The sequence below is a fragment of the Tachysurus vachellii genome, chromosome 24, assembly GCF_030014155.1.
Source record: "Tachysurus vachellii isolate PV-2020 chromosome 24, HZAU_Pvac_v1, whole genome shotgun sequence".
Taxonomy (NCBI): domain Eukaryota; kingdom Metazoa; phylum Chordata; class Actinopteri; order Siluriformes; family Bagridae; genus Tachysurus; species Tachysurus vachellii.
In genome coordinates this window covers 11853168-11877413 of record NC_083483.1, presented here as the reverse complement: position 1 = coordinate 11877413, position 24246 = coordinate 11853168, and the positions used below count along the sequence as shown (strand labels likewise).

General features: G+C 37.5%; 4 protein-coding genes across 8 annotated transcripts; 2 read left to right on the top strand and 2 right to left on the bottom strand.

The window, feature by feature from the left end:
• Positions 1 to 924: 924 nt before the first annotated feature.
• dpcd (deleted in primary ciliary dyskinesia homolog (mouse)) lies at positions 925 to 3957 on the bottom strand. Its single transcript, XM_060860328.1, has 6 exons — positions 3839 to 3957; positions 2892 to 2972; positions 2708 to 2823; positions 2475 to 2608; positions 1783 to 1885; positions 925 to 1434 (listed from the first exon to the last, which is right to left on the bottom strand). The coding sequence occupies exons 1-6, from the start codon at positions 3900 to 3902 to the stop codon at positions 1330 to 1332; spliced, it is 603 nt and encodes a 200-aa protein (XP_060716311.1). The 5' UTR covers positions 3903 to 3957; the 3' UTR covers positions 925 to 1329.
• Positions 3958 to 4149: 192 nt separating this feature from the next.
• Positions 4150 to 11604, top strand: poll (polymerase (DNA directed), lambda). 4 transcript variants are annotated; one of them, XM_060860818.1, is made up of 9 exons: positions 4150 to 4253; positions 4365 to 4499; positions 5042 to 5339; positions 5648 to 5762; positions 7032 to 7340; positions 8381 to 8554; positions 9092 to 9220; positions 10137 to 10305; positions 10810 to 11604. In XM_060860818.1, exons 2-9 carry the CDS (start codon positions 4391 to 4393, stop codon positions 11169 to 11171), a joined length of 1665 nt encoding a protein of 554 aa, XP_060716801.1. In that variant the 5' UTR covers positions 4150 to 4253; positions 4365 to 4390; the 3' UTR covers positions 11172 to 11604. The 4 variants fall into 4 exon arrangements, with proteins under 4 accessions (XP_060716801.1, XP_060716802.1, XP_060716803.1 ...); XM_060860819.1 differs by having other exon boundaries at positions 4154 to 4499; positions 5042 to 5330; XM_060860820.1 differs by having other exon boundaries at positions 4154 to 4499; positions 7032 to 7166.
• A 278-nt stretch (positions 11605 to 11882) lies between these two features.
• On the top strand, positions 11883 to 18692 carry wbp1lb (WW domain binding protein 1-like b). 2 transcript variants are annotated; one of them, XM_060860717.1, is made up of 4 exons: positions 11883 to 12112; positions 15394 to 15493; positions 15925 to 16086; positions 16640 to 18692. In XM_060860717.1, the coding sequence occupies exons 1-4, from the start codon at positions 12053 to 12055 to the stop codon at positions 17242 to 17244; spliced, it is 927 nt and encodes a 308-aa protein (XP_060716700.1). In that variant the 5' UTR covers positions 11883 to 12052; the 3' UTR covers positions 17245 to 18692. The 2 variants fall into 2 exon arrangements, with proteins under 2 accessions (XP_060716700.1, XP_060716699.1); XM_060860716.1 differs by having other exon boundaries at positions 15391 to 15493.
• LOC132839632 (5-hydroxytryptamine receptor 3A-like) lies at positions 18241 to 23522 on the bottom strand. The gene is given in 10 exon segments (XM_060860715.1): positions 18241 to 19002; positions 19722 to 19931; positions 20070 to 20280; positions 20404 to 20555; positions 20719 to 20888; positions 21101 to 21207; positions 21299 to 21343; positions 21899 to 22089; positions 23236 to 23341; positions 23466 to 23522. Coding segments are annotated over 10 exon segments (1479 nt in total). The 5' UTR covers positions 23487 to 23522; the 3' UTR covers positions 18241 to 18736.
• Positions 23523 to 24246: the final 724 nt, after the last annotated feature.

The following is a 24246-nucleotide window of genomic DNA, read 5'->3' as shown; positions in this document are numbered from 1 at the left end:
GGAGTACACAGAGATGAGGTCCGAGCCAGGAGCTGCTCTGTTCCTGGAAAGCTCCAATGGTGTGTGCAAATGTTTGGACGCTAGAATGATTGTCAACACCGTAGGGATAATAATGCACAGCGGGCTCTGTTTTTCCATGGACAAAACAGTCGCTTGAACGTGAGAACTTTTGATTCGGTGCCACATTCCTGCATTCTTCCAATCAAGCATAAAGAACGTGGACTCTTAAGAGTAAAGCTGATAGTCAGTTTGATAAAGATTATGGCTTATTTACCTAAACAGGACTTTTATAAATAACACTTTTTATTAAAGAACAATGTTAAATCAGCTACAGCTATTTATCTGACACTATCATGGAATTAGATGAACATGTCTGAAACTATTTTAATCCAAACTTGCACCATGAATCATCCTGCTTAAAGGAAAACTCCCTTATTAAAACTGGTATCAATATGATTATATATTAAATGATGAAATGTTTTATTATATATAATTAAATATTTGTGATGTACTAAACAATTCTGGTGCTAATTTGTAGGTTGATGTTGTATTATTATTTTATTGCTCACGTAAGAAAAGATCAAGAGCGTAATATCTTGCTCTAGTAATTTTCCAGCAACTTTTAATATCATAGTAATAAGAAATTCACTAAAGACAACAATCGTTGAACTCAGTTACAGAATACAGTGCAGCTATACTGTATGACAAGGTTATGCCAGACACCCAGCTCGGCTAGTTAGCAGAATACGAGCCTGTTTTGTTTTATTGGTGTGTACAGGAGGAAAGTAAATGACTAAAGCTCTGCCGCATCAGTCTTTACTCAGAGACGAAAGAAAGGGGTAACTGCCAATATTAGCATGTAGTGAAAAGGCATTGTGGGTAATGTAGAATTTTTAAGCAAAGTAAACAGTTTTGACAAACAAAGATAAACAAAAATATTTTATTTTTATAAAATAATTCATAAATGCCAATAAAGATAATTTCAACAATACATTTTTCTACAAGAATCCTACAATGGCCATTCTTCTAGTCCTTGTGTTTGAAATAAATTTAGCTAACGTGACCTCAGTGACATCGCCATACACAGATTTATATCGTGGCAGCTATGATGGAGGAGTAACATTATTCAAAACATGGTATAAAGAACTTCCATTTCTATACATCCTGTATTTTATTGAAGAAATACACATACACTTCAAAATAAACAAGAAATAAACTAAACATCTATTACAACCAGGTGATTTTATGCTTTGTGCAAAAAAAAAAAAAAAAAAAAGCAAAAAAAGCTAGATACAGATCTACATAATGCTACAGAGAGTCCACACCAGTTCACTGAGTTTTACAGTCCACGTCTCCTTCATTTGTCCCCTTCAGTTTCTTCAGTTCCCTCATCAGCTCCTGTTCCAGGGCTAAAATCTCTTTGGGCTTCTTATACTACGACAGATGTGAAAGAAATGCTTATAAGGGTAGCAAACACAATACAAAAGAAGCGTAAGCCGATCTAGACGGAGAACAAAATAGGGTTTTTCTTCTCGTGCTTGTCCGAAACCTGCTTTCACACAGCCCGAGTGGATTCTTTATCATTTTTTTTTCTATTTCCTATGACATAGGTCATTGCTTTATGAAGCTAAATGGACTACCTATACAGCATTTTAAGAGAAATGAGGAAAAAAGAATAAGAGGAATCGTTTAAATTACCGTGGTTCCACTTTTTTTTTAGAAAAATTAGAGCACAGACAAGTGAAAGTGCAGGTGAAGGATTATAACAGGATTATAACTTACACTGATGATTAAAGTGTTGTTGGCATGGGTGAAGGTCAATGCTGAGATCTCTAGAGGCAGCTGGCAACGGTCAAGATCTGGAATATTGAACTTCTTATAATACCTGGGAAAGGAAGGAACAAGTAAAAGGATTTTTTAATAATAAGAAGCACACAAGCTTTCACAGCAGCACCACCTATAGGATTATTACCGTCATTACATGACCTCTACACGTGTACAAGCACTGAAATACTTTCAGCAACTGCTTTTTTCCTGATAAAGGTAAGGTGGATCCCAGGTCTAGGTCATGAACAGGATGTGAATCAGTAATAAACCCTGAATGTGATGCCAGTCCATTGCAAAACACAACGCGCACACACTTATACACAATCATTTACACTTGGGGCAGTTAAACATAAATATTGTAGATGCTAAGATGTTTTAGGAAGTTAGAAAGAAACTAGAGAATACAAAGGAGTACAGAGCATGTATGAGTGCAGAGTGCAGAGTATGTCTTTGACAAGCTTATGTAATTACTCTCAGATACAACAAATGAATATACAATATCCTAATCTTACAATCTAAAATACCCCTGTGTGTAAATGAGTGTGTCAGAGTGTTTCTGGTGCCCTGAGATGGACTTTATTCCAGATCCACCCGTGACCCTGACCAGGATAAAGTGGTTACTGAGGATGAATAAGCAATCGACTTACTTTTTGTTCGTGGTCCGGATAATACAGCAACGTTCCAGAGGTTCTACTGTGACCTTGTAAGTGTCTATGAGGTACGGGATGTTACGAACCCTCCACTGGAAACTGGTCTTGGTGTCCTTGCGCAGAAACACTGGCTACAGAAGCAAAACAATTTTAAAGATACATATTATGTGGGTGGAATCCATACACAAACAACATGATGTAACTTGACATACACATATACATCGACATACATTTGAGCTGTTTTCTTTTATATCTCCTGTCTCTGTCAGGCTCGGGACTGCATCACCTATTTCAACTTGCCATGCTCCTTGTCCTCCAAGTGTGGTCTTAGAGCGCATCCTACGTGCTGGAAAATTAGAACTTACATTAAGGAACGGTGTTTCAAACAAAAACAAAGGTTTGAACTTTACTTACAAAGAAGCTCGTCTGTCTTCAGGTCATATTCTTCAGCCATCTCGGTACCATCCGTAAACAAGTAGTGCACTTTCCTTTTTCCTGTAACGAAAGATATTATTATTAATTATTAATATTAATATATCATTCCTTCTGGAAATAAAATGAACTTTTTCCACTGAACATGTCAGACTTAGCATCTGTGTACATACATAAACATGAGGAACGTACACTATAGAATCGGTGACACAAGTTTGGAGAAGAACCGAGTATACTTTAGGAGTGAACGTCAGGTGAGCACAAATTTTTGGTCATACATTTTACTTATGTTTCTGTTTGTGAAGTTGTAACAAACTTAACAAGTATATCTTCAAACATTTATTTTATTCTACGAATCACACATGAATGATGCATGTCACCTGCTTTGTTAACATATACACATATATATATATATATATATATATATATATATATATATATATATATATATATATATATATATATATATATTATAGAATTAATATGTTTTTGTTCACTCAGGAATAGATAAACAAACCAGGAAATTCAATTCTGTAATTAATTATCATTTTATTTTCATTTCACTATGTATTTTATATTGTTAAAATGACAATAAAAGCTTGTTGACTTGACTAATATCGTTCCCTCAACGAAATATCGCAATATTTTACGATAACGCCGTATTACTTACGATATTACGTAAAAAAAAATGTTGTTGTTGTTTTTTGTTTGTTAATCTTTAAGTGCAGTATTTCTAAAACGAATATATATTTAATATAAACACTTAACATACTGGGTCATTAAAAAAACAAAAATAAGTAGTTAGCACGTGATGCTAGCAGTTTAAGCTAAGCCTTTACATCACGTTTCGTGTCTGCTATCCCTCATATTATAATAACAGTATGTTTAAAATAATTTTACAGCAAAATAGCAAGAATTAAAAAAAATACCATCTGAGATCAACGCCGTTTTCTTAGCAGCCTTCAGAAGATCTAACCAGCACTGAACAGCCATGTTGATTAAAAAAAACACTGAACAGCAGAGCCACGCGCACAGTTTCCATAGAAACGATAACGAGGCATATCTATAAATAAATAAAAAGAACGTTTTTAAACTTATTTTTAGTTTAGTTTAGTTTTTTAGTTTTTATACCCCTATACAATTTTATGAACGTAAACGCATTTAAAGTTTTATACCGACATCAAACTTTAAATTAATACGTTTAAAGTGACGATAACCCGGAAGTGGTTCGTTTTTAAACGCCTGTTGTCGGTAGTTGGTGTTGTGCGTTAGCAACTAGCAGCTAATCAGCTTGCTAATAATAGCATGCTTAGCTAATATGGAGTTGTGTAGCAGTAGCAAACCGTAATAAACCTCCTTCCCTGATTTTACACGTCCTGTTGATGTAGATTTTTGCTTGGATAATTATTGCAGTCTACTGTCATTGTTATGAAGATGTTTATTTCTTTCTTTTAGGGGTTCTCAGCTGTCATCTACTCGAAATGGAAACTCATGGTATTATGAAAGCCTTCCCAAAAGTGAAAAGGCATCGGGCAAATGAAACTAAAGATGCCCCAGCAGTCAAGAAACCCTCAGGTCTACCTATTACTGGTAATGCAATCCAATACATTAATCAGATGTGTGCAGCTGTGGTTAAAATCATGTTTAATAACCATTCAGTCCTGGTTCCGAGGCTGTCAATACACCTTGGATGAGTTTAAGTCACTTATAAAGTTGTTTTTTTGAAGAATGTGGAGACAACTTTAAAAAATAAATAAATAAATAAATAAACATCATGGCACAGAACGCTTCAACATGAAACAATAACACTATTAAATCAAACATGTTAAGACAAACCTTGTACCTTGATTCATTGTCTGTTCTGTGCTGTTAGAGAAAATCAATCAACACCTTCTGACCAATCAGATTTGAGCGTTCAATAGCACTGTGTTATAAATCCTACTATCCTAATATTATTTATACATCTAGGCAGATAGATCATTGTTTTGTGATGTAAAAGGAAACTTTGTCATAGGCTACATAGTGATGGTTTGTGTTGAACGTTACTACATGTACTTCTGAAGCATTTTGTAATGGCTACGTGTGTCCATCTGGTTGCTTGCTGTAATTCAACATCTGTTTTCCGCTTTTAGGAAACATATTTCAGGGTGTCTGCATCCACATAGTCCCTGTTGGCATAGGAAATGCCCGTCATGACATATTTCAGCAGCAGATCGTGCAGAATGGAGGCCAGGTGGAAGCTGCTTACGGTCCCAGCTGCACGCATGTGGTCGTGGATGAGTCGGTGGACAGGGAGCGAGCGTCCAGGCTGCTGAAGATGGAAACCTTTCCCCCTGCTGTGCAGCTGGTAAAATGCACTTGGCTCAGTGCTTGCATCACTGAGAAGAAGCTTGTGAGCACCGAAGACTACAGGCTGCAAAAGTGCGATCGGTATTTCTCATTATTATTATTATTATTATTATAAATCTGAGTGTACTAATATCTGGCATCACCGTATATACCTTAAAATACCTTAAACACAGATATATAAGTAGCACAGAGTCACAGATTTATGCAGTGTAATTCAGTAATTCATTTGCCACTTGCTTTGAAATATAACTGTCTGTAAAAACCAAATGATATTGATGTTCGTAAAATTAAAATACACTAACACATTGGTTATATAATATAAATATACTGATGCATTGGTTAAAAAATATTTTTTGACGTTTGACTAATTATGTCCTCTTTGTCCATAGTCCTCAGGATGCTCCAGCTGAGAAGCCAAAGCCGAGCACTGTCAGCTGCATCCCTGTTCCTGAGGAGAAACAGCCACCGGATCACAAATCAGCTCAAGATGATCCAGCTGCCATGGTAAAGCCTCTGCAGAATCCATCAGACCGTTGTTTGTTTGTTTGCCTATTTAATTTATCCGGAGTCTCAAAGCAGAAATGCTGATCAAGGTTAAACTCCTGTTCAAATCATCATGTCATGGAATAGAATTTAATCGTTAAAAGCAAAGCTTGCCAAGTCCAGATATCTTTAATCCTATTAGTGTGGAAAAACATAACCTTATCATGATAGATTTAATTAAGTTTAAATGTCATTTGGAAACATTTGAGATGGTTTTAAAAGAACGGTTTAAATAATGAATCCAATTTGGCAACTTTGATTTTACCAGATGATTTTAACTCACTCTTCCATAAAGAAACGATAATCCACGAATAAAAGGAAAATATTGACAATCCTCATAATAGCAAGGTTGTTGTACAATTACATGAACAGTCAAATCACTGTGTGTGTGTGTGTGTATGTTGCCCCTTTTCCACCAGAAAGAACCGAGTGCTGGTTCAGAGCTAGTGCTGGTTCAAAGTGGGTTCCACTGGCAATCCTACTAAGAACCGGTTTGCCTTTCCATGGGCTAGAGAGCCATCATAGGGCCAAGTGTATACGTATATGTCTCATAGGGCCCACTGTATACGTCTCATCTTTTCCAGCAGCGTACAACAACAAAGCAGCAAACACAACATCAACAATGGTGGATGTTGCTTTACTGTTAATGCTCATGACTTTGTGAACCTACATTGTCATCCAAACGCGGCGAATCCAACTTGTACGTGCAGCTCCATGTAATCTGTATAAACAGAGGTTGCACTCGAGAAAATATGTAACATTATTTTATCATTAACACAGGAAAAATGACTAGCCTTAGCATGTAGCTACATACTATCATGTATGCTGATAATTGATCATATTGCGGTAAAGTAAATGTGTATTAAACATTAGTATACTTAAGGTATATTATCAAATGCGCTAACAGTAGGCCCACCCACAGGCGCTAACAGTAGCCCCGCCCACAGCTCCTGACGCAAGCGGTTGTTAAGTCTTGACCAGCAACGTTTTGGTGCTACTTAAGAAGCACTTTTCCTGGTTCAGAGCCGGTGCTTAGGGTGTCGAAAAAGAAAGAACTGGTTTTAAATTAGGCTCTGGCTCCGAACCAGCGCTCAAACTGCCTTGGTGGAAAAGGGACGTGTTTGTGTGTGTGTGTGTGGTGTGTGTTTGTGTGTGTGTGTGAGATGAAAACAAAAGCCAAAATCTGAGGCATAGACATATCCCATGTTCTTTTCTTTTCATTCTCCACAGGTGCCCGAGACTCAGGAAGAACCTCTAGAGGAAGACGCTGTCTCACAAAATGACTTGGAGGCTTTGATCAGCGGGGTTAAACACGACCCCGGCACCTCAGATGCATCTGAAAAAACACAGGTGTTGGGAAAGTGGGTGTGTGCCCAGTCGTCCCGAACCAAGAGCAAGAACCACAACGATCACATCACTGACAAGCTGGAGCAGCTAGCCAAAGCGTATACGCACACGGGTGACAAGTGGAGAGTGCTGAGCTACTCGAAAGCCGTTAACGCGCTCAAGAGCCATCCCAAGCCGATCACTTCATATGAGGTTGGTGGTAGGACAGTATGGCAGCATGACGGTGACAAATTTGAGACGTATCTCAGATGACTTGGAGATATACATTTAAACAGTGGTGGTTTAACAAGAGTTGAATACATACTGTATGCAGTCAGAAATGTTTAAACAAAGCTTTTGTTTTGCACCACCAAATGATGATGCCAGTCAGGTGGTGAAATCCCATTAAATTGTCAATTAATCAAGATTTGTAGTTTAGCGCCTTGCAATGACAGGTATAAAATGTTCAAGGGGCAAATATTTATGCAATGTAGTGTATATATAAAAAATACATTTGTGGATTGAAACAGAAAATATCAATACACAGATATCAGCCTCATCTGGTATTTTTATATACAGTGCCTTGCATAAGTATTTGCCCCTTAAACTATTACTACTATATTGTCGCTGTCGGGCAGAAACCTCGTATGTCCAAATTTGGTCAATTTCATATTTTTTCATATATCGATGCTATTGGTCAGTCCCCACGTTGGTCTGTTATTTTTACAAGTTATTAACCAATCTAAAGTCTTGAAAATAGCTTGAGCGCAAATCTCATAACTCCATTGGTCACTTCAACTTTCCACCTCTTCCTCACTCCGCGGGAGAGCTTCACGGCATATTTCTCCTCAAGAAGAGTCGCAACGAATCAACACGTCTTCTGAGGTAAATGTCTTCAAAACACTGGGCTCAAAGAAAAAAAAATCTTGACCCCCGCTAGTTCTGGTGCTCGTCTGAGGACAGGAATTTAGCGCAAGACAATCCACTGCAACGCGGACTAAACCCTGTGCACTGCAGATAAGGTACGGCGTTTTTTTAATTTCCTAAAAAATAACGGTTTTGGAGATACGAGGATTCCGCCCGACAGCGACGATATACTTTACCATTAGTATACTACCAATACTTTATTTTATTTTTTTTAAACTGCATCCCTATTTGCTCATCGAACCACTACGCTTTTTTTTTAAACAACTTAAGTGATTGATACAGTGAGAAATGCAAGTAATATACAGCCCTGTCCTGTTTGGTACCAGGAAGCCTACAAGATCCCAGGCATCGGCAAGAGCATGGCCAATAAGATTGTTGAGATCATGGAGAGCGGGCACCTGAGGAAGTTGGACCAGTTCGGAGAGGCCATGCCCGTCTTGGAGACGTTCACCAACATCTGGGGTGTTGGCGCAAAGACCGCCAATCTTTGGTACCAACAGGTAAGAAGGGCTTAAAGAAAGAGCTCAGGTTCTTCTTTTGTGAAGAAACTTTTAGCGAAGAGCTTATGACAAATAATGTAAAGTGATATAACGCAATTTGTTGGAGCATGTTGTTGTGGGAAACAAATCATCGACAAAGTGGTTATGTCCCTACGACAACATGTCAACGGTTAAAATGTTCCAATTAGGTTTTATTTTTTAAAGAGCGTTTATTTAGCGGTCAGTAATAGTCGCGAGTGTCACTGTCAGAAATAAAGCTGTATGTTTTTTGACATAGGAAAGTCTTCAGCTGGGACTTTCTCTGTAACATGACAAGCTGAAGATTTTCCTATGTCAAACCTATGACCGCTAAATAAACGTTTCTTCACAAGATTTACACAACCTCACTGAGACATGCACGAAACGGCTGAAATGAAACAAAACAACTTTCTCAATCTGTTATTCCTGATATAAAATTGCACTATCAACTCATGAAGGAAAGCAAGGTCACATGTTTTAAACTTTGCCTGACAAAATATGTGTTCTTATCATTTGAAGGGGTTTCGGACACTGGAGGATATTCGCACCAAGGCCACTTTGACTCACACGCTGAGAATTGGCCTGAAGCACTACGACGACTTCCTCGATCGGATGCCAAGGAGCGAGGCAGCCGCCATCGAGAAAACGGTCAGTAACAGACTTCCTCGTGTCCTGATTCACGACTTCTCATGACTATAACCGTGCCATGAGGCACGTTTATAGCAGGGAGTACTGCTAACTGTACTGTAAAGGAAATGACCATCGTCATCCTGTCAAACCAACATTTCATGAGGCAGTGTTCAGCTCTATATTACCAATACACGCTGAGCTTTTCTAAACTACTGCCACATCTCTCAGAGTAATGTGAGTGTAATAAGATAAAAAAAAAAAAAAAAAAAAGAAAGATCATTTTGGCTAAGAGAGGACAGTCAGACTTTTTTGGCGGCTTGATGGCGAAAGCAGAGGTGGCGAGCGTGTCTGTTCTCCCTGAGGAGCTTCAGAAAGTTGGCGCATCATAAGTCAGAAACTCCCTTTGCTCTCCGGCTGAGCCGAGGCCTGAAGCCAGTTGTTTTTCTTAAGGTATTGCTTGGTTTTCCCTTCTAAGCCAGATAGAAAGTACAGATGAAGAAGATGAGGATAGCATGTGTCGTCTTGCACTTGACAGGATGATATGTAGAGCATGTAACCTCTCCTCGAGCAAGCTCAAAGCCCAAATGCTGGGAGGCAAAGAGCAAATACAGAATAGAGAGAAAAGACCATGTAATGGTCTCTATCTCCAGTGATGGAGCTTAAATCAGCCTTAAATTATTGACTTTCACATATATTTCCCTTAGTTGTTATAGGACTCATATTATACGTGTGAACCTTCACATATATTACTTGTAGCCATCAACACCGGGATGTTCCCTCTGGCACGATGTTGCATAAATGTATTTATGAAAAATTTAGTCTTTAACCCAGGCAGCTGGTGTACTATAAACATTAATAGTTAACCCACCGGCAGTGCTGTTGAACATTACTGCATGTGGCCACGTGTCAGTTAAACAGCGTTTGTGATTGACAGGTGAGAGAGGCAGCACACAGCGTGAACCCAGAGCTGCTGGTGGTGGCGTGCGGCTCGTACCGACGCGGAAAGCCCACCTGTGGAGACGTGGACGTGCTCATCACTCACCCAGACGGCCAATCACACAAGGGCGTCTTTAGCAAAGTACTCCAGGTCCTCCATCAGAGCGGTATGAATACGCTACATTAGTACATTCAATTGGTGATATGTTGACAGCTGTAAATCATCTGCTTCATCTACATGCTCTAGGATTTAATCGTGGTTAAAGAAACTGAAAGTATTGACAAGATTTAAAGGTTTAGTCAGCAAATATAAAGTGTTCCAGCAGTCAAAATGTTGTTGATTTTTGTAGTATGGAAACCAATACAAGCTAAACACACACACTATAATTATTATGTCCTAGAAATCCAAAAAGTAGACATTAAATCGATTATATTCAATTAGAGCTGTTCCTGTTTGATTTTGTAAACAAATCCTTACAAAAAAAACATCTGTGAAAAACCCTTTGAATGTGGTTGACCTGACTTCCTGTTTTAAAGGTAAATATGTCATAACCGCAATAGCAATTCTGCTTGAAAGGATTGAAAATGTAAGCGCTTGATACACTGAAACCTTTTTACACAAACATCAAGTCAAGAATTATGACTCTTAGCTGCTCATTTGTGTTCACCAGGCTTCTTGACTGATGATTTGGTGAGCCACGAGGACAACGGCGAGCAGAAGAAGTACATGGGCGTATGCGTCCTCCCAGGCTCAGGTCAACGCTATCGGCGACTCGACATCATTGTGGTGCCACATGATGAATTTGCATGTGCTTTACTTTACTTCACCGGCTCGGCCCACTTCAATCGATCCATGCGCGCACTCGCCAAGACTAAGTCCATGAGTCTGTCAGAACACTCGCTGACCGCCGGCGTTGTGCGCGAACGTGGCGTGAAGGTGGTACCAGGTTTGCCACTGAGCACGCCTACTGAGAGGGCGGTCTTTGAGCACCTGGGAATCCCATACAGAGAGGCTCATGAAAGAGACTGGTAACAGGACATGTTTACGTTTTATTCCCAAAAGATGTTGTTGTTTTTTTTTTATCTATTTATGTTTTATTTATGAAATAAATAAATAAACCCTGACGTTTCCCCTGACTTTGGTAGGACAGCTGCAGCTCTAATGCTTTTTTTCAAGATTACACAATCATCAATTATCCACCATCAGAATGTCTGAGTATATATAGGTATGAATATATTTTTAGCTTTTTTTTTTTTTTTTTTTTTTTTTTTTTAAATCAAAACTCTATAAACCAAACTGTACTGATGATAATGGTGACTGATCTTGATTATCACTCAATCTCCCAGATATTATATGTATTTTTTGTGATGCTCGATGTTGACTTTTATATAATCAGATTGTAACAGACATATTGGATGTATAAAAGTGTCCAGTGAATTGTTTATTAAAAGTATTGCAACATGTCTTTTCATGGTTTGATTTTTTTTTTTTTCTGTGAACAAAATATATGCTCTCTGTTAAATTAACATAGTAGCAGACCAGAAATAAGTCTCTGCTATAACTCGGTAGCAACTCAACTAGAATAGGACCATAATAGATAAGTTTAAAAAAAAAAAAAAAATTTATATTGCATGTAAAGTTTTCTGAACTTTATATGTGTCAAGGTCTTTACCCAATCCTGGACCAGTGCGCGTTTAGTGGGCGTGGCCAATCACATCATTGTCCTATCTGGTTGCGCACGTGGCGCTGGAAGTGCAGATGTTGAGCAACAGCTGGAAGCTCTGCTTCGAGAAGCACTCTGTTCCTCCTGAGACAGAGCAGATATGAGCTGCGAGGAACGAAGTCGGCGCAATGAACAAAACATAACTTGGTGTGTTGTTGAAAGCTGGATGTTGTAGCTCGTGTGTACAGGAATGGGTTTGTTTTTGTACACAGTTGGGCCTGTCAGTACCACAGAGGCGACTCTCGACCGGGTGAGAAACGTTTTTTTTTGTTTGTTTGTTTTTTTTTGTTTTTTTTTTTTAATTAAAATTTATTTAGAATGATAAGAAGTCCTGTGTGGTGTTTTTTATTTTATTTATTTATTTTTTTTGTAAGCTGACTAGCAAACGAGGGGCGTAAACAGAAGCGATTGTTGTTTTCCTACCCGTATTCTACAAGCTCATCCATCTCTTCTCAGGATTGGCTAACAGAACCCCGCCTCTCGAGGAATGATTGGCGTTTAGGTCACTTTTCAGCGATACGCTTGGCGGATTGGTTGTCGGTCTGACCAATAGTAAGAGAAGGAGGTGGAGTTTGTCGGAATACGGGTGTAGCTTTCAAATCACGACGGTTATTTTAAACCGTAATGTTTAAAGTTTATCGTATATGTAAGGCGTTAAAAATGTATAGCTAATGTCTGCATATGTAGCAGTTCGTGAGCAGTAAAACATTATTTGTTAATGTTCTTTCATTGAAATCCAAATCACGGTGAATACAATGACATTATCGTTTTATGTGAATTGTTTCTTTTCAATTTGACGTTTAAACGGCACGAGTCATTTTATTAGGTCAAATACGGCGTCATACGTGCTAGTTAGTTAGTTTGTTTGTTTGTGTAAAATAACCTTAAATATAACTCCAGAAAAGTGAAGCGCGAGCGTCGACGGTTAAGTTTTAAAGTTCTGTAACGTGAGCTTGTGTGCATCCGCTTGCGCGCGAGCCTTAGCTAGACCCCGCCTGATGGGAGTACTGGTGCTATACAGTGTGTCTGACATGACACAAATCTTTTGAGGGGTAAGTAGATAATCCGTGCACGAAATATCATTAGAAGTGTCCAGATTACGTCATAGACTGCATTGCATATTCATTACATTTTTATTCGTTAGAGTTATATTTACAGAAGTCATGTGAAGTCTAGTCTGTATGAATAAATGCATCATACTGTACATCATAAGAATGTACTTTTCTAACATGTCTGCCTGTGTATGTGTAAATATTGTCACATAATTCAAATTCAATTACTGTTTACAATTGCATGTAACTGCACGTTCCATGTCTTACAAATTATGACCCACACACTCAGAAAAGCAGCAGCTGCAATTACATCTATTTCACTATGAAATCTCAAATCTCTTTGTAACTTTAGGCTTTTATTTCTTTATTTCTTTGTTTATTATTATCCTTTTTTTGTCCCGTTTTCTATTAAAGCTCCAGAGTTATTAAACTTAGATTAATTAAGTTATACGGCCTTCCCAACTTGACTATTTAACACAAGAACCAGGAAAAATCACCACTGTCCCTTCGCACTCTGGACACATCCTCTTTCAGCTCCTCCCTTCTGGCAGGCGCTACAGAACTCTGCTTACTAAAACTCCCAGACACAGGAACAGTTTCTTTCCCCAGGCCCTTTATAACCCTGATCAACAACTCACCATAATTATATTCCCTGCTTCATAGCATAAGTACTGCATTATCAGAACTGTCAGTCAAATCATCCAGATATATTACACACACTACTGCTGCTGTATATTGTACAAAAAGCATAATATTGCACAATAATGTTATTTGCGCTTCCCACACTTTATGTACATAACTGATCAGTCATATATTCTGTATTCAGTCTATTGTATCACATCTGCATTGTCTTGTATAGTCTGTATTATCTTGTATAGTATAGTGTTATTTTGAGAGTCACAAACAGCTGGAACCAAATTCCTTGTGTGTGTCAACACACTTGTCCAATAAACCTCATTCTGATTTAATTGAGGCTTACATAATAAAATTAAGCCAGGATCATATTTCAACACCATCACCTGAAATCCTGGTATCTTGGCTGTTGAACACAATGTTAGTCACTGAGTGATTTTAGACTGGTTCATGCTGTCCACATGTTTTCTACAGCTTCTCATCATTATTATTATTATTATTATTATTATTATTATTATTATTATTATTATTATTATTATTAATGCATAAATAATAATTATATTATTATTAAGGACAAGTCTTATTCTCATAGATAGAAAATGAACAGCTCTCACTTTGCTTGCTCTCATGGTGTTCATAGTGTTAGGTCATGTGAATGTGACTGATGTATTTCTTTTCCCCAGGGGGGGAAAGTTAAGTTGTAGAGTGGAACAAAGAGATTGTTCTTAATCCAGCCTCGAGGATCAGGAGGTGTTTAAGGATGAACTCCTTAAACACTGTGAGACAGAGAACTTGGATTTCTGTTTTTAGTTAAGAATTCAAGCACATTTATGTCTAGGTTTGTATCTGTAACGTGAAAAACCTGAAAAAACAGAAAAACCTTTTAATTAAAGAGAAAGATACAGTATATGTGCAGGGGAATGTAGTGGGAAGACAGAGCCAGCATTTGCTGTGAAATTTTTAATCGGTTGCCTGAAGGAAAGGACGGACTGGAGATTTTAGGACACACACACACACAGAGAGACACACAGTATCCTCTTCAGAAAATATAGCCTATTTTCTCTCTGTGCTCCATTCATTTCCAGAAAACAAGCTCATCCTTAGTGTGTGTGTAAGATAAAGTGTGGGTTCGTGTAAGTGGTTCTTTCTGTTTCTGTCTTTGAGTCTATGGATCAAAACCTGCTCTCTCAAGACCATCCATGGGCTAGTATCTGTCAACCTCATCATTCTCTTCTCTGTAAATCTATCTTCAGATTGATTGCACATCATTATGTTGAATGTAGCATCAGGATACTAAATCGAGGTGCGGGAGCTGCAATACTATGAAATCTGTTATATATCTCCTTGGGCATTTTACTTGTTCAAGCCATTCTTGCAGCAGCAGATCAGAGCATAAAAACCATACAGATAGAGGTGAAGAGATTTAGTTAATATTTACCTCAAATTTCAGATTGTGACTTCTATGATTGTGGCGTGGTTGTAGGTTTCGTATTGGCTGGTTTGAGTGTTTTTCAGCTTTTCTATTAGTTTCATCCATTAGTCACTAGAACATCTTCATGTCACCAGGGAGGGTTCTGATGCTCCAGGAGTTTAGAACAGTATAGTTTTTTGAATAGGGGCAAAACTAATGGAACAGCTTTTAGTGCAGAGTCATTTGTACTCTAGGAATAATAACTATATACACATTTTGCTGTATATGATTAGTCAAGAAAGGTTTGCTCATTTGTAACCTTTTTTTTTCCAGAGTATTGTTGATTTTTTGCGGTCCCAGAATAGAGACTCCTCTACACTCTAGCATGTAACTGAGCATTCGGTCTGGATGACCGCTTATGTGTTCTGTTAGCAGGCACAGCGATGTGTTGGGAAGAATAACCGGAGCTATGTTTGTGAGTCAGGACACTGCTGTGAAGACCAGGAGTGCTGCGACTACTTCTTTGAGTTATGGTGTGAGTACCCCTGTACACTGCCACTACGCTGTCTCTCATTAGGGAAAGAAATCAACCAGCCACAAAAATCACTACTGAATATAATGTAATATACTCATTCATGTTGCCGATCAAGTACAACTTTTTAAAAGTAAAAAACAAACAATTATATTAAAGGTTCGACTATCCATACCGTCCCTTTTAAATGAGTCTATCGAAGATAAAAAACAATAATAAAAATATTTAATTTACCTCATATTTCTCATATAGACATATATTAAAACGGATTTAAAATTTATAAATCCTATTTCTGTAAACTGTTAAAGATCTTTTTATGCCATTTGTGTTGATCTACTGAATTGCGTTAAGCTTTTTTACACCGGATTTCTTAGTTCTGTCGTTTACATTTATATCAGTGCCAGTGTCTTTGTGATTATTTATTTATTAAATAGGGTTCTGGTTGGTGTGTGCCATTTTCTTCATCCTGACCTGTTGCTGTGTGGGTCATCACCGCCGAGTCAAACACAGGCTGCAGCAGCAGCAGCGACAGCAAGAGATCAACCTTATTGCCTACAGAGAGGCTAGCAACTACACCTCAACTCCATTCTACTTCAGTAAGCCTCACAACCAAAACCTTTTCTTTCTAGTGAGTCTGTATTTAGATCAGCTGAGGGAAGTGCAGCCCACTGTGACCATGTATGCTTCCACCCTTCCACCTGACACCCTGGCGAAGCATCAGGGAACCTTTTACAAAGCCAAAAGCAAAATATACAGATCAATTTGAGACTCTGTCAATATTGACGCTTTGAGCTAGTTTATGTATTGCTCACACCTTAAGTTACTTACTATGCCTTTGAAACACAGTGCCCTTTGCAGACAAGACTTATTTTATTGAGATTCATTGGTCTGTCAAAAACTCTGACAAATGCTTCTAGTTTTCATACCTTTTAATAAGCCCCCCTGATTGCCATGAGGTGTCAATAAAAAAAGTTAATAGTTAAAGACAATGATTGGTGTCTGCTGGAAGAGATAATTATCCACTATAAAAAGGTGTGAACTGTAGATGAACTATAAAAATAATACTCTTGTTTTTAAACGTTTGGTGTTTGCATAATACGTCGGCCCCATATTCCTTTTCCTACATTCTGCCTATTTGGTGCTTTTCAGGGTTTCTCCCAAGCTCTCTCCTTCCTGATTATGAGGATGTAACAAATAATCCTCTCGCCCCACCTCCTCCTTACTGCAACTTAAACTCCGGACCACCAGATTGCACCAGCAATGACCAGGAGGAGGAGCAATGTCCATCCAGACAGACCACTCCTGTGCCCACATCATCGACAGCACTGTGCTCCAGTCCTGACATAGTGGGGCTTGAGACCTCCAGGGAGAACCAGCACAGAGATGGTGGGAAAGACACAGAGACCATGTTGAAGGAGGACATGGATCCCAAGGACCAAGAAACGGATGTGGAATTACCTGAAGAGGAGAAGGATGGGGTCATGGAAAGACGGCGCCACTTTACAGGCGACTCTGGCATTGAAGTGTGTTTGTGCAGCCGAGGAACCGGGAGCCACAGACCTAAAGAGCTTGAGATGCTGTTCAACAATGAAGGCCATGGCAGCTCGATGGAGTTTTGCCACAGTTACGACAAAGACGGCAAGCAGGGGACAGAGCTTGACGCATCACCACCAACACCACCACAGCTCTATCCTCTCTGCCTGTGTTTGCATACCATTAATGAGCAGGAGGGGCCACAGGAGGGCCAGAGCTAAGGGGTATTGATAGCAAACATAAAGGGAAAACAGAGACGCAAGAGTACCTACCTTGTTCTGTGGATAGTGTATACAGACAGTGATGTCTGTGTTAGTAACAGCTGTGCTGAGTGGGGAAAAGAACTGTGGTGTCTATCCTAGAAACACTGGTTTATGGTGGGAATACATCCTGGATGGGACACCAGGCATCCAACACACATTTGCGCACTCATTCACACCGGAGGTAATCTGGATTAGCCAATTCACCGTCTGGCATGTTTTAGAGCTATGAACAGTGTTCAGTTCACACACAAGTTCAATAGAATTGTTTGGTTTATTTAGGCCATGTCCACACTAATACGTTTTCGTTTGAAAACGTATATTTTTCTCTCCGTTTTGGCCAACGAAAAAGTCAACGAAAACGTAGCTGTTGGAAGGCGCTCTCCAAAGCGGATACATTTGAAAACGCCGTCATTGCGTCTTAGTGTGAACTGTGAAGACGGAGGCTTTTGAATACTTTGACGCATTTTTAGTCATGTGATGCAGTCGAAAGTAAATAAACGCCTAGCAGAAATGATGCAGGTCGAAGCTTTACTCATGCGCAGTAGGGAGATGTAAGCGTTGTCATACATTTCATTGTGGATGAGCAACTTTTGGAAAACATTTGAAAATGATAATGTGGACGCGGAGCGTTTTTAGACGTAAACGCCGTTTTCAAATATATCCGGATTAGTGTGGACATGGCCTTAGCCAGTTGGGTTTCAGTGTTAACAGCGTTAAGAGTTAGCAATGATCTACTATCATAAAATAAAATATGTGAACTGTAACTTAATTTACAGCTAAAATGGCCAATGCTTTGCACTTTTGTTTTTTTAAATATCTTTTACCAAAATATTTTATTACATTAATTTCCACAAGAGGGCCACATGAGTAGTTTTGATTTTCTAAGCCTAGGTCCAGTCCTACTCGTATATTACATAAGTTAAAAATTGTAATCTTGAAAAATATCCTCAAATATTTGCAACAAAAAGTTTAATATATTCTTAAATTCAATACTATAATCTCTTTATTAGCCACAGCTAGGAAACAACAGCAGAAGACCCTTCTTTCATTTGGTTCCAAAGAAAAAAAATAGTTGTTATTAAGTATGTAATTTTATCTGTGTGTGTGTGTGTTCTTTAGATTAAGATTTGAGTAAGTAAGTCTGCATTATTTTCAATTCCTCAAATGAATTAATTATCAAATAATTTTTTTTAATCAAGTAATTTTTGTATTTTTGCAGTTGACATTTATTTAAACGCTAACTAACTACCCGCGTTAACTAATGTTTAATTACTTTTGGACTAAAAATAATATGAAGAATCGAAAACCTACTGAAGTGTTCTTTGTTCACGTCACTGATGTTGTATGAATGCTGAAAATTCCGTTGAATATAAAGTGGCACCGTTGACATTGTTCTATTGAAACAACATTGAGACAGCTTGTTGTGTTTGCATTTTCTACAGTGTTACATTCAGTGTTTGAGCCACATAGCTAGTATGGTAATGTAGGTCACAATCACAAAGAGGAGGTAAAAACGAAACAGGAGGCGATCGATAACATCCGCAATCAGCTTCCATTCGTTCTCTTTGGGGCTCAGATGTTCTTCCAATCTTAGTCGAATGGCCAGTACGTCTCGGGCCACTTTCTTCAGCTCATCCACCACGGCTGCACCCTCCATCTTCTCCCTTTCTTCAGCCTCAGCAGGAATCGTTGCTTCACCTGACATGTCCAGCCTCACTGGTGACATAAAGAATACGATACATCAGTCGAGCTATGAAAGTTCTAACATGTTAGCAAGCGTTTTAATCTGGAACTAAGTTATGTTATGGTAAATCAGCTAGGAAATTCTAGAATCATTCATTTAGGATGATAATATATTAATGCCATGTATATAGTAATTAAATGGTGCATCCAGTTATAGGAAAATAATCAATGGAATGAAAATTAGTAAACACATTTTTAAATCAATTATGAAGAAGAATTTAACAGCACTGTTGTACAATTTACTTTATACTTCAGTGCTATTTGATTCTCATCTCTAATTTACCTGGAAATGTTTATTTTCTACTATGTTGATGTGCTTACTCTCATCTTCTCGGTTCTATAGTAATAGCTAATTTGGATGAAATTGTGGAATCGAAACCAAAGAATAAACATTTGTGTAGCTCTTTAGCAAAGATAAAATAATTTGTTAATGTCACTGTGGTCACGTGAACTTTATTTTATATTTATATTTATTTTATATTTATGGAAGATCTTCAATATCTTTATCGCAGTCAAAATGAAAGCCTCGTAAGTCTCAATTAATCTCAATAGGTTCAAAACAGAGGCTAGTAAGGGAATGAGAGTTTGAAGCTACTGTTAGTGATAGCATGGACTATTTATTTTGCAGATTAAATGTAACATATATCTTCATCACAGTGTTGCTGATTATATATGCTTTGAACTGCTCTTACCCTTCGCATGTGGGTTAAAAGTCACTGTGACCGGAGCAGCAGGAAGTTTAGGGGACATGAACAGGAGGTGAGCAAGGAAGTCCAGTACGAGGACGCGGAGCCACCGGGGTACTTTGGGGTAATGTTTTGAGTTGTTACTTAGGTTAACAATGAACATCGATTCCAAAAGGCTGGCCACCATGAGCGCCAAGCTGAGAGAGAAAAATACATCTACGAAGGAAAAGAGTCGTGGGCTATAAGATGTGATTGTACTTTAAGCCACTTATTGGTTAGAATTCTGTCAGACAACTAATAGTAAGCTACATATTTTTATATATTATAATTTCTCATTGTGCAACAGCAACATACTTATAAGGGCCGTGTGTGAGGAGCTATCAGGCAGGAGGTCATTAGTGATGAGAAGAAAGACAGTATAGCCCAGGATGAGAGTCATTTTGAAAGCAGAGCGATCAACATTTTGAGAAGACAGGAAGAAGCTGAACAGGTCCAACAGACTCAGGAAGCAACTCGGGACCAGGAGGTTCAATACGTAGAGAATGGCCTCACGTTTAAGGAATATCTGTCCCATTAACACAAACAACCAAAAGAGATGCATTGCTTTAGTCAATTTTTCTTGTCTTCTAAGTCAAGTGAATTAAAAACAGAAGTGATGAAAAAAAGGCACACTGGTGGATTCACTTACACCATATTTAACAGCAGAAAACGTCCTTTTGCTGGTAAACGTAGTAGCAGAAACAAGGTCTGTTATGTTAACAAATCTCCATCCCGAGTCAGAGTGAACGGATGAGTCAAAAATAAACGTGGCCGATTTAGACATCAGCTTCAGTTCATTTTCTGAAAGACGATCATTTAAAATATATTCATTCATTCATTCAATTAGACATTCATCTTCTGTAAGCATGCCAGTCCTTCATCACTAGTGATATTTTACAGTCACCATAAACAAGTGCCCCATTTAAATAAATGTTTACTAAAGAAAACACTTCTAAAACGTTACCTTCATGCAAGAAGGAATGGAAAGTAAGTGAGCAGTTCTAGGCATCAAAAGGAAACTTGTAGATGTCCATTTGACACGAGGCAACAACTCTTTTGAGTTGAACGAGATGAACCTGGCCGGTGTAATTGAGCTAAAGGTAGGGGATGTCAATGTTTATTTCTTCATCCATGCTGCAATGTCATTAAAGAGTATATATCAGACTCAGAGTCCATGTAATTTATCTTATAGAGGTTCCTAACAACAAAAAAACTTGAGGTGCATAAGCTTTAGAAACATCTTAACTTAAGCGTCATTTGTGTAATATAATCTTTTTATTCAGGTTCTTTCTGCCACCTTTTTTATCCTATATGAATACATTATCCAGAAAGGGAAGTAGACTCACTGCTCAGCTATTTGTATACTCAGCAGCCACAGCTCAGACGCTGGGTATGAAATATTTTCAAATCCACATTCAGCCTTGTTCCAGCTCAGAAATGGCACCATCCAGTCCTTGAAAAAGTTCAATCATGCGTTGTTCAAAAATGTTGGAGAACAAGCAAGGAACAGAACAATGACATGACAAAAATGCTGTGAAACTTACCATGGTTATTATAATAAATGCTGTCGTGACCTGCTTCTTTTCATCCTGCAAAAAAGGAAATGACAAGGAAAATGAAGTCAATATTAAGAAAATATACATTATATTATATGGCCAAAAATTTTGTGGACACCTGAGTATTCAAAACAATCCCAAAATCATTAATGAATGAAAAGGAGGACGGGAGCAGGGAGGGTTAAATGCTCAACTGGCCAATAATGGCAGCTTGGTAGTGCCGGTGCTTGAACCCTGAGCTTCTGATCAACATCCCAGAGCTTTAAACACTTTAGCCACTTCTGCCTTAACTGATTTGGTCCTTGTTTGCTGTTATAATAAGCTCCATGCTTCTGGGACGGCTTTCCATTAGATATGCAATTCAACTATACAATTGTATGCTTCCTATTTTGTAGCAGCAGTTTGGGGAATAACCACATATACAGTAGGTGTGTTCAGGTGCTCAGGTGCCAACATCATTTTGGTCATATAATGTCTTAAGATAATAGAATGAAATGAGATATATATATATATATATATATATATATATATATATATATATATATATATATATATATATATATATATATATATATATAAGGTGCTCACCACGCCCAGGATACCAGCAACACTTAACCCCAGTTTAACAGTTAGAACCTCACTTGGGTGTGTAACAGGTCGCATTTTTTTACTCCAGAGAACTGTGTTAATTTCAGCATACAGGGATTGGGTATTATTATTATTATTAGTGCAATTAATTGATGGTACATTCGACGTCTTCTGGCATCCAACAGAGGGAACTAGAAATATTACAAAAAATCACTGACTGTTTGCTTCATGGTAAATACTTTATCTATAAAAGTGTAACTGTTAATAGATATAAAAAGCAATGTATTATGTATAGAATGAAAGACTTGCTGTTAAAGGAAAATATTCCAAGTCAGGTAAGGAATAATACAAATGTCAATGTTTACTATAACAGCACCATGTCTTTTTTTCTTATTACTTAATAGGAACTCACTGTATTGATTTCATTAAATCTTTCATGCATAAATTATTTAAGACATAAACAGAGTTTTTAGCTAACATCGCATGTTGTTTTATATATAATTTTTTCTAAATGTCAAGTCAATTGTCCATGTCAATGAAAAAAGATAATACATTATACCTAAAATATTCCATAATATAAGTGTTTCCAAACAGCTGTTAGTATTCATGTCTTAAATATGTAATGACCAGAACGATCATGATCATCATTTGATGAAGAAAATATATATGAAATGTGCAAAAATGTTTGCAATATATGGAAAAAGACAAAGGAACACATAATTTGGTCACATATATAATAGCACAGAACTTTTTCTCGGTGCAGCTGGTTTTTCAATTCTGAGGTTAAAGGACAAAATAAAATGATCTTTAAATCAATTAAAAATGCTGTCATGCACTAGAGTCTAGAAATGTACAATACTTGAAAGATCTAATGTTAGAGCTATAAACAGCTATCAATATTATTTTCTCTCTCTTGGAGTGAATAAGACCAATAAGTTGTAAATAATTAAATAAATAGAATAAAAAATATTCACTCAATAAATTAATTAATTAATTAAGTAATGTTCTCTCTACTGAAAACCTTGCTATATCAATAAATTCTGGAAAAACTCTTTCCAGAAAAAGTCAACTTAAAAAAAAAAGTATAATATCAACAATTGCACATTTACATATTTCTAATCCACTTATATAGGGTGTGTATCATACAACTCCATGTGCAAAGTTGTCAATAGAAAAAGAATAATGGATTATTGTGAATTACTGCCAGAGCTGTTGTTAGAAAGTACTGTATATTAATCAACACCTCCTAACCAGATCAGATCAGAATCAAGAACTCAAGTGTGAAGTTGTGCTGTGGTACAAATTGTAAGAATGAATTTGCATGTCTAAGCTCTTACCTTGACTATTAATAAGTAAGACAAACAGCCATCTCCTGAACAGTGTGGATCCTCTTTGCTGTGCCATGTCAGTGTCAGGTTGTGTATCCAACATCTGATTATCAGTCTGTGGAGAATAAAGAACATTCGGGACAATAACAGCTACTTTAAGGAAGTAGAAAAAAGGTGTCTGATTAGAACATTAGAACACAAATAAAACACTTCATAGTGTAAACATGTCCTAATAGCACCTGATTAAAACAAACATCCATAGGGAAAAAACCTAAAAAAAAAAAAAGATAAATAAGTAAAAGATATTCCGTGTTTAAGGCTTAACTTGACAAATATGAATGCTGTTATCTAAATTGAGCAGTCATATACTCATAAAGTATACAATCTGGTGCATACTGTAATGACAACTTTATTCCATTAGTCCATTCAGGTTAGTTAGAAGGGTTGATTTATTTCAACCGCAAAGCAAATTGCTTTCATTCCATATTAATGCATTTGTTATTTTTAAAAAAAATCTATATACATACAGTATATATTGAAGTAATTTATACTGATGTACGTGTCCCTTAGTGCCACATGTTTTCAGATTGCATAGGAGACCCTTCCACACTCCCACTAAAGGATGTGTCCTAGTTTGCACGGGTTAGTGTTGAAAACACAAGATCAACTATCAGAGTTGGTCTTACCTTGAACGCAGGTGACCTTCGAAGTCCCTCGATCTTCTAACAAAGGATCCTCTTCAAGTTCTTCTACCTAATCTATTGTTTGAATCTTTAAATGAAGGAGGCAGACTTAGACCTTCTTGTCTTTTCAGGATGGCCTCAAGTGAGGCCTTGTTTTTTATTAAAAGTAGTGTAATACAGATATATGTGTGTCATATATGTAAAGTAAAATAAAAAGAAAATTACAAATAAAATCTTCAAATAATCAAACAGTATTAGAATAAGTAAAATTAATTAAGATGCAAAGATGATAACAAACCAAGAAACACTCTCCAAGTGTAAGCTTGTGTTTGTTCTA